This window comes from Sabethes cyaneus, chromosome 3 (assembly GCF_943734655.1).
Source record: "Sabethes cyaneus chromosome 3, idSabCyanKW18_F2, whole genome shotgun sequence".
Taxonomy (NCBI): Eukaryota; Metazoa; Arthropoda; class Insecta; order Diptera; family Culicidae; genus Sabethes; species Sabethes cyaneus.
The window spans coordinates 221,053,172-221,063,609 of NC_071355.1; the positions used below are offsets into that span (position 1 = coordinate 221,053,172).

Genomic DNA, 10,438 nt, shown 5'->3' on the forward strand with positions numbered 1-10,438 from the left:
AGGCTGATATGCTCAGCAACGACCACCGTAACGGATGACTTGACAGTGGCAATAACCACCGTAGAATATAACTTTCAGCAATGGCCACTGTAGCGGATGATTCAACAATGGCAACAGACACCGTAGAAGATGATTTTCTGCGATGGCCACCGTAGCGGATGCTATACCGAAGATGGCTTGTTCGTATAGCACCTACAGAAGTGCCCGGATGATGCAGCGGCTACGTAGATCGTTGCTGCCACGGAAGCTGCTAATGACGGCAATCGGCCTTGCAATTCACCAGGCCTGTGGAAGATATCCGGAAACACCGGCACCAAACAAAAAAGGTCCCTCGAGGACCTTTTGTTTCGTTATATTTTGAATCCAATAATACACTGTGCAAAATCTCGCTTCGTCTTCGCTTATTCCTTTTATCGCACTATTATAACTTTTAGTTTAACACAATTAAACAACATTATTTAATTTTACATAATACGGTTTTTACAAAACATTTGAAAATTAATCACCGCGCGCACCCCAGGCTTCGTTCAATTTTCAAACTAGAATCAAAGTTTAATTATTTTACGATGAGCCTTTTAAAGAATCCGAAAGTTTAAAATCGGGCTTTCGGAAGCTTTCCGATTTTAAACAATAAGCGCTCTTGGTAACACATCTCTCGGCAATCTCACCCTGTGGCATTGAATACCTTGGTTGTATTTTCTGCACATCTGAACGCGGCTATGTAGGAGTGACCCGTCCTCCCAAAGGCTTGGATGGTTATCACCCATACTGTTGCGAGTCTTCGTGGTTGTATTAACGAAGCTTACCACCGTGAGTTACCGCGCCGTCGGCAGACATGGAGTGTTATAACCCATACGGTCATTGTGTTCCATTTGGACGAGCCGTTCCGCCTGAGTCCCACTCCGTCTATAAGACGTGGAACGTTATCACCCACACAGATGACAGCTCGCCCAGCGATGGATACTCGCTATCCACATTGGAGAAAACTTTCCGCTCGGAATCACCTCTCCATCCAAAGACTTGGAGAGCTATCACTCCAACTGTCGACAGTTTGCTCAAAGGTGGACTTAGGAAGGGGCGTTTTCAAGCAGTTTTAAATAGCATACTAAATTGGCGATGACAATACCAAACCAAACCATTATAACCTTCGGTTATAGATGTACTACCATTGTAGCACCGTAACTACAACAGATACAACAAAATCCATCAATCCATTCCTCCGCTAGCTTCTCCTTCCAAATTTTTGAAATAACCCAGCGTAGAGCCGCTGCCAGCGGTTCTCGGCCATGTTTATAATGCTCTGCCGGTAGCCGGTCCTTACGAGCCACTTTGTTGGCAACGTCTACGTCTCGGAGATCAGGCACTGGGACATTACTAGCTTTCATGGACAGCCTTAGGCTGACTTCCATCCGCCTCCTTCTACAACTTCGCCATTGGCTTGTCTATTGTAGAGCTGCTTCTACCTGTCGGGTACCTCGGGCTCGTCTGTGATTGGCATCCCACGTCCCTACACATTCCTTACCTGTTTTGTTCACCTTCTCGTAAAACTTACGCGTGTCATGAGCTCGGAATACTTGTTCTAATACATCACGATCTCTGTCCTCCTTTTGACGCTTTTTACTCCTCAGGATCGCAGTCAACTGGTTCCTTGCTCGTAGGTATTTGGCCCAATTCTCCATAGTGGTAATGCTCAGATAACCTTTTCTTTCTCTCCACAGCTTGTTGATATTCCACATCGAACCAATCATTTTGTATACTACGAGCCTTTTAACCTAGTGCCGCAATAGAGACCTCTCCGATTGCCGCGCGTTTTCTGCCTCAACGTGATCAATCTGGTTCATTGTACGTTGTTCAGCTGATCCCCAGGTGACTTTGTGGATATCTCTGCGTCGGAAAAAGGTATTGGTATTTTGAATTACCAGACTTCGGGAAGCTGTGAAGTTAACACATCGTTAGCCGTCGTTATTCGTGTCGGAGTGCTGGGTACGGGGTCCTACCACCGGTCTATACGTTTCTTTCCTACTGATCTGGGCGTACATATCCCCGATGACGATATTGATGCCCCGTGGCGAGCAGCTGTCGTACATTCCAGCCTCGCGTAGAACGCTTCCTTCTCATCGTCGGGTCTACCTTCGTGCGAGCAGTAATTGAAGAAATAGACTCAATAGACACATTCACTCACCTTCTCATCTATTGCGCGATCCTGCATTCTGCCCAACACTACAAGCCCGTTCCTAGTTCGTTGGTAGTGCCAACACACAGTGGTCCGGTTCCGAAAAAGTGCGGACATTAAATATTCGGTAAAAAATGCATAATTTTTCAAGGGTGGTGTCGGAGAAGTTTAATCATAAAATATAGTGCCTCTTTCTGCACTATTAGGGTTACCGTGATCACTTATTAGGGTGATATAAACTTTTGTGTTTTTAAATAATTTAAAAAAAAATCTCCAAAAAGTTGCAGAACATACTAAAATAAGCAACTTTACTGAATATACACTCAAGTCGCTTTTTACGCGAAGGATACGTTCCGCGTAAATCAAGATCGCGTAAAAAAACCGCGTAAATTCCGAAATTCGCGTAGAAAAGCCGTTTAAATTCCAAAATTCGCGTTAAAAAAACAAAAGCTCGCTAAAAAAAATTTCGTGGATTTCAATACTACGCAAAAAATAGACTAATTGACCACATCCGCGTAAATTCCGAAAATCGCGTAAATTCCGCAATTCGCGTAAAAATAGTCGCGTAAAAACCAACTGCGCGATGGTTCGATCACTTTGACCCAATTTTGATTCATTTGACAATACCGTCTCAGCCGAGCGAAACTTGACAAAGTTATATTTGGGAACTAGTTACTATCTAGTGGTTTGTTCCATCTATAAAAAGGCTCGACTGCTGCAACTATTGCGGCATAACGCTGGTAAACGCCGCCTCCAAGGTACTCTTCCAAATCCCGTTACGCAGGCTGTAACCGATAGCACAAGAGTTCGTAGGGAATTGACTGAAGTTTTAGGAAGTTATTTAATTTCCAGGTCGCAGGGAATTTCCTAGCGGGCTTCATGGGGGCTCGTGCACCTACGGACCAAATTTTTACCATCCGACGGATCTTGCAGAAATGTCGGGAGTACGACGTGCCCACTTCTTTATTGATTTCAAAGCAGCATACCATACAGTCAATCGAGACCAGCTGTGACAGATAATGCATGCACAGTGCACACGGTTATCCTGTTAAACTGATCAGAGTGATCCGAGCTACATTGAATCTAGTGATGTGTTTCGTGCGCATTTTGTGGACAGACGAGGGTTGAGACAAGGTGACGGCTTATCCTAGAACCTGTTTAACCTGTCAATCGCTCTTGAGGGGATGATTCGACGAGCGAACATCGAAACGAGAGGCACGATTTTCGACAAGGGTCACCAATTCCTAGGCTTTGCAGACGACTTAGATTTAACTTTGCGACGGCAGAAGCTATCTACACCAGGCGGAATCTAGGAGGATTAGGCTAAAAATAAATGTATCGAGAACCAAAAATTAATTGATTACAGTCTATAAACGTATTACCACAACTTCAGGAATAAAAAAGTTTCCGCTCCGTTAGATCCCAAACCCAAAAAACGTTGCGAATCAATTTAACGAGAATAGGCAATAATCAGTTTAACAAATGAAACAAAATTATTTTGTAATAATAAAAATAATTACACGAAGAATATATTACATAATCAGTCTACGCTACACGCTTTTAATTTAGATAAATATTTTACCACAAGCTGACATCAAATGATTGTACCGAAAAAGGTGAAAGGTATGTCCAATATAGTTTTCATGAAATACAGCTCGAAAATAATTTGAAAATCCCGATGATTCCACCGCAAGCCAGCCGACCGCAAAACGAACAACAGATGTCTGAAACGTTGAAAATGTGATAAACGAGTTGACACTCCACTCCGGACGGATTCGGTTGCGGTAACAAGATGCAAGCAAGGCTAACTGCGGCAGCTTTCCGTCGGAAACCGTCGGCCGGCCTACGGAACTGAACGGAACCAGCAAATGGGAAATCTGCAAGATAAAAGGACCGTTAATCCGCTTATCTGACCGCTTTCGCTTACGGGCAAATTTTACATTAAATGGATTTCGCCGGGGGAGGTTCGACGACAGTGAAAAAGGATGGATATTTTCGAGTTGAGGTTAATCCGTTGTCGTCGTCGTCGTCGTTGTTGTTGTTGTTGTTGTGGTTGTTGCGGCTACTGACGAAAAGGGAAAAGTTTGACGATACAGTCTTCGCGTGATTCAGTTTTTGGACAACTTTGCAGATTTTATCACATTGAGCTGATCTGACTGACAGGCACAAGATGACGGGATGAAATAATCTGAAACGAAATGGATTTTTGGTTAGGTTTTAATAAGAATATAAGCTAGATTTTTGGGAGAAATCACGCAGTGGCTAATAATGTCATTCAACGATTAAATCAATTTAGGTGTAAGAAATTTGTAAATGTTTAATTAATAACTTTTTGGTAAACGTCATTTTGAAAGTTCGACCGATATGATCAGCAATTGTGCACTAAAGAAAATCTGTTGACTATGTTGATCTCATCATTCCTCACTTATTCATATTCATTGATTCTTAATGCTTGCACATACACATGATAATGATTCGTGATTTTTTCCTTAGTTGTGTAAACAAACAAAATCCCCGCGCAAATGAAACGCGGTATATTGCTGGTAAAATCTGAAGCAAACCAGTTTGATAAACATTTTTGGACCCTATCAGTAAGTAAGATTATTTTAAATTTTGGATTTTCATTCCCGTGTGCAACTACTGCACCCAGAAGTATTTCACGAAACAAATAGCTTTTAGATCATTATTGCATTATTGACATCAAGAAGCTGTATCGGTAATTTCAGTCATTCCATACGTTTAAGTCTAGGCTTGCTGGGACGAGCCTCAGTCATACTTATAAAAAAAACTAATGAACTTCGTGACTATTCCAAAAATTTCAATAGAGACTCACTTTATGAGTATTTCAAGGATTAGGGTTATTGATCGTGGTTCGGCCTATGCAAAAACTGATCCTGGTTCGGCCCATCAGCTTAATCATCGATAATTTATTGAATATTTAAAGATTTAAAGGCGAAATAGTTTTATAAGCTGCTTATATTATTTTTCTATGCATTGCCTTCATTTATTTGCCATGATAATTAATGTAACTAGCTCAGATAATTAAATTTATAACGCATGTAAAAGCGGCTTCCAATGTCGTCATCAATGCTGCCTTTTCAAACACCTAGAAAGTGTTTTAGTCTGTGAAATATAGGTTAAAATCAATTTTAAAGCATAGTTTCATCTATATTCTTTCATTATTGGAAAGTGTTATTCCAAGCAAAAAGCGAGATTACGACTTATTGTGAAAATACGATTTTAATTTTTTGATCTTAGTTCGGCCTACAAATGATCGTGGTTCGGCCTATCAGCTTCACTGATTCGCCGCTAGTGGCACCGCGCTTCGCCCACGTTTTAACCAATTTCTGATTGCACATACCACTCGTGTTAAATTTAAATGTTGGGTTTTATTCCATATTTTATTATTTCATGCATTTCAGAAACAAATTTATTATCATCCTAAAATTGAGCTTTTCTTTTAACAATAAATATGAGGGTATTTTTTCCAAAGTAGCGTACAAACTGGGTTGTAATGTGTCAGAATTTTATGCAACCTTGTACACAGCTTCAGGGCTTGTGCATGAAACGATATTTGAATAAAAATCATCACTCAAAAAAATCGACACGTCGCATCCACGTGAAAAATCATGTAAACTTCTGTACAGCAACTTACGTGAACTTCATGTACTAGTTAATGGGAAAGTTGATAAAATTTACCAGGATCGCACGTAAACTGGTTAATATGAGTGCGAGTTACCAATAATTCACGTGAAAATTACATGAAAAGTGTGATGGACGAGAATTACGTATGTTTTCACGTAAACTTGACGTGCTGATTTTTTTGAGTGATGGTATCGTGTTTTCCTAGAAAACTTAAATGAAAATCTTCCGATTTTCATGTACATCCCCTATTTTGAAAATTCATAGCTGTTGAGCCAAGTATTGTAAAATAAATATTTTTTGATTGTAATGTAAGCAAATTTATTCACCGATCCAGAAAAATACTATCTGGAAAAAAATTTCTATAAAATTTCATGATTGGGGGAACTGCAAGGAAAAATCAATAAAAGTAGTATCACGAACTAATTGGAAATGAATTCCTTTCAGTTTTACTGTAATTTGACTTACGTCACTTATACGCGTTTTTCGGTTATTCAGCGAGGCAAATTTCATCAGCGTGGCAAATTTCTGCAGAAATTATAGTAGAACTAAAAGGAATTCATTTCCAATTAGTTAGCGACATTTCGCGAGTTCTCCTAAGACGCTCTTAAATAATTTTTTATAAAAGTATGCGTTGCCTTTTGCTTTTTTTAAAAAGTTTTTCGGTTCGCCAATTTCTATTCATTTAACGATAGAAATTTAGCATTATTTTTTGTCCCTGAACTAGGTCAAAAACCAATGACTAACGTCGGTGTATGACGGGTTATTAGTTAACACAGTTGTTATTTCAATAGCAGCTATTTTCTTTGGTCCATTGGAAAATATTCTGAAATTTAATGTAAATTCTGTCTTTCTTCGAAGGCATCTTTTAGAATACAGGACAATTACGAGGCTAGTGCTTCGATCCGATTGACTCCTTGACGTGTGGTTTGTAAGATCAGCGTTGTACCTCGTCTCCAACTGGGAGGAGAAAATTAATAACTGTATCTAAATTAACCTTATTTGGAATAACCACATTAATGTCTATGTATAAGTTTATTTAACACTGCTAGGTAGATAAGGTAAAAAAGATACTAAATTTAGCATCAAAAATACAACTGTACTACTTGTAATGCTTCAATATTCTTTTGAATATGACCGAAGAAAGTAAAAAATTGTCTGAATTTATATAACTCGAAATAGTTAGAATATTAACCATGTACAAGCTCATTTAACACTGCTAGGTAGATAAATTGAAGTAAGATACTATATTAGGCACCAAAAATAAGCTTATAGCATTTCTGATTGTTTAATATATAAAAACATTCGTTTTAGAAACTTTATATCGGAATAGGCCGAACCAAGATCATCGATGGGCCGAACCACGATCAACGTAGGCCGAACCAGGATCATAATTTGACTGTCATTAAAAGTCAAATTATAAATCAACTGGTCTTCTAAGGTTTCTTCTAAATTAAGAAATAGAATCGTCTTTAATTATTCTTGCTATACATTCTAATTTTTTTCAAAAAACATTGTGATTTAGATAGATATACGTGCATTAGTCCAAGGGTGCTAAGTGAAACAATGAGAATAGGCCGAACCACGATCAATCACCCTACATTTGCTCGAATTCCCAACTTGTTCCTGCAAACCTACTTACCAGTTAGGAATGCTTTCCTCGGCTCAGTGCGTATCTTTTTCCCATTGGGTTTTTTCCGGATAACAACATAACTCAAATGATCTCCCAATGAAAATTTAGGGGCAAGCACCAGCGAATCGTACACGAAGCAACCATTTCGCTCGGAAAATGATTGAATGTTCAGATCGAGTCTTTTTTCGACGCCTTGGTAGAAGTTAGCATTCCGTATTGCCTTCAAACCAACCGTCAGACCATTCGCTGACGCTTTCGGCAGGAAAACGGCAAATCGGGTTTGCTCGTGCAACTTGAACAGAGGCCGATAGTCGATTACTTTGGTCGATGCCTTTGCACAGTAACCGCCAGGCGGATCCCGGCAAACGCATTCCGTTGGAATTACAAAATCTATTGAGCGAAATGATAGCTTGCCTTCAGCAGTTCAATAGCAAAATATGTCATGCAAATTTACACACCTGTAAATTCAACCTTTTTGGCGGAACCAACCAGCACATCTGGTGATTCGTTGAACTTATGCAACGTAACATACTTCAACACATCTCGCACTTCTATGTTCAACAGGTCACTCGATATTTTGAAGCACCCATCCTCAACAAGCGTCGTGTTGACGCACAAGTCACAACGCAGATCCTTTTTTCTTAAATCCTGATTTTTGTAGATCTTGATTCCAAACATTTCCTGTTTATCCCGTTTGGGATAGAATATCTCCACTTTCTGTGATTCAACAACCTTGAACAATGGCCGATCATCCTTAGACTTCTTCATTAAATCCTGGCAGATTCCTGCCGATGAGTACGTCACACATGCTGCAATAATCAAAACAACCACTTGAAGCCGCAGCATTTTAGACAAACAGGCTCCTCGAAAGCACCAATCGAACGATCAACATGAACTGAGCTTCAGCGATCAACCGCATTCATTTTAATCACAATTTTTCCATTGCACTCGGTCTTATCCGGTGAATACTACTTTCATGTGCGATTATCAAGCGATGAGTGCGTATGCTCTCTGTTTATTTTGTTTCTGCATTTTTTTTTTCAAACAGAGTCAGATAATGGTGTACTACGAATTTTTAACAGTGACCGATGCTGATGCATAATTTAACTTTTGCTATATGAAAACAGAGGTATGAAAATTCGCTGGAAAGTGAGCCGGAGCCCGAAGATTTAATACATTTTGATTTATTTTCCAAGCATATGCCAAAGAACACTTTCTCACTTATCATATCTCAATTCTCATTTCTCATTTGTCAGTTTTCTCTTTTCACTTCTCATTTTTAAATGTTCTCTATTCTCATTCAAAGTCTCTATCCTCATTCTTAAATTCTCAAATCACAATTCTCACTTATGCATGTCTTTTTACTTCTCACTTTTAACTTTTCACTTTTCATTTCCCACTTCTTGCTTCCCATTTCTCAATTCTCACCTCTCACTTCTCAATTCTTAAAACTCACTACTTACTTCTCACTTTTCAATTTTCAATTTTCACGTCTCAATTCTTCCTTTCATTTCTCATTTCTCACTTCTCACTTCCATATTCTTACTGCTCATTTAGCACTTTTCACTTGTCATTTTTTATTTCCCATTTCTCAATTCTCATTTCTCACTGGCGTCCACAACCATGCATTGAGCTACTTCTTCCATTTCTCGCTTCTCACTTCTCAATTATTAATTCTCAATTCTCACTTCTCAGTTCTAGAATTCTCACTTTTTACTTTTCATTCCGTTTTCACTTCTCATTTCTAAATTCTCGCTTCTTAACTTTCTCCTTTCACTTGTCGCTTTTCACTTCTCACTTCTTAGGCCATTACAAATATTTAAATTGTCCGTCCGGTGTTTGCCAACTGAAGGGGGAGGGGGGGCCAAAAAAAAACTAAGATTTTTTAATCGAAACCCGTGTTAGAAGCATTAATACTCATTTTTCAAGTTTTTTACACAAGTTGATTTCATAAAAAAATTTGACATATATTCGACAAATTATTTATTTGTCCCCCGATTTTTCATGTCAATTTCAAAGGGGGGGTAGGTGACAAAAACTTTAAAAATAATTTGCAATGACCTTACTTCCTATTTCTCAATTCTCACTTATCACTTCTCAATTCTTAATTCTCAATTCTCACTTCTCATCTCTCACTTTTCACTCCTTTCTTTTCATTTCTCGCTTCTCAATGCCCAATTTTCTCTTTTCAGTTCTCAGTTCATACTCGCTTCCCACTTCTCACCTTTCACTTCTCACTTCCCATTTCCCACTTTTAATTCCTCACTTCTTACTTTTCAATTCCCACTTTTCATTCCTCACTTTTTACTTCTTACTTCCCATTTCTCAATTCTCATATCTCACTTAACAATTCTCAACCTTATTCTGCGAGGCGAGTGATATGACTAATTTGGAGTGATATTATGACTAATTTGGAGTGATTTGGAGTGGCGAATGAGGTGACAATTGTCACCTAGGCGACTCGCTTTGTCACCTAGGTGACACGGTTTATCACTTAGATGACAGGGGTTAGGTAACAGCACTCTATTCGACGCCGTGGCTAGTCACGGCGAGTGACAATTGTCGTATTGAGTCACGTGACTCGCAGAATAAGGGTGTCTGACTTCTTCATTCTCACTTCTCACCTATCCAAATTTAGCGTAACAAACGAATGCGAGTTGGTCGACAAATGGAAGCAGATGAGCATCTAAACGGCAATATAACAGAAAGAGACGCAACGAAAGTTGACCTACGAGTGCCGGCTCCCGATCTCGAAGATATCCGGCGAGAAATCGGTCAGCTGAAGAATAATAGAGCCACCGAAAAGGATCGGCTAGATTGATGTAAAAACTGCGCCATTATGCTGGTCAACGCAGTCTACAAGGTGCTCTTCTAGATTTTGTTGCGTCATCTATCCCCAATAGCAAGGTAATTCGTAAGGCAGTATCAAGCGATCTTTATGGACCCCGTGCTACTACGGATGAAATTTTTAGTCTCCGACAAATCCACCA

The 10,438-nt window shown here is 39.3% G+C and overlaps 1 protein-coding gene across 1 annotated transcript; it reads right to left on the bottom strand.

Annotated features, from left to right (window-relative positions):
• Positions 1–3,700: 3,700 nt before the first annotated feature.
• On the bottom strand, positions 3,701–8,299 carry LOC128743720 (uncharacterized). The gene is made up of 4 exons (XM_053840349.1): positions 7,907–8,299; positions 7,458–7,838; positions 4,114–4,361; positions 3,701–4,050 (listed from the first exon to the last, which is right to left on the bottom strand). Exons 1-3 carry the CDS (start codon positions 8,292–8,294, stop codon positions 4,282–4,284), a joined length of 849 nt encoding a protein of 282 aa, XP_053696324.1. The 5' UTR covers positions 8,295–8,299; the 3' UTR covers positions 3,701–4,050; positions 4,114–4,281.
• Positions 8,300–10,438: the final 2,139 nt, after the last annotated feature.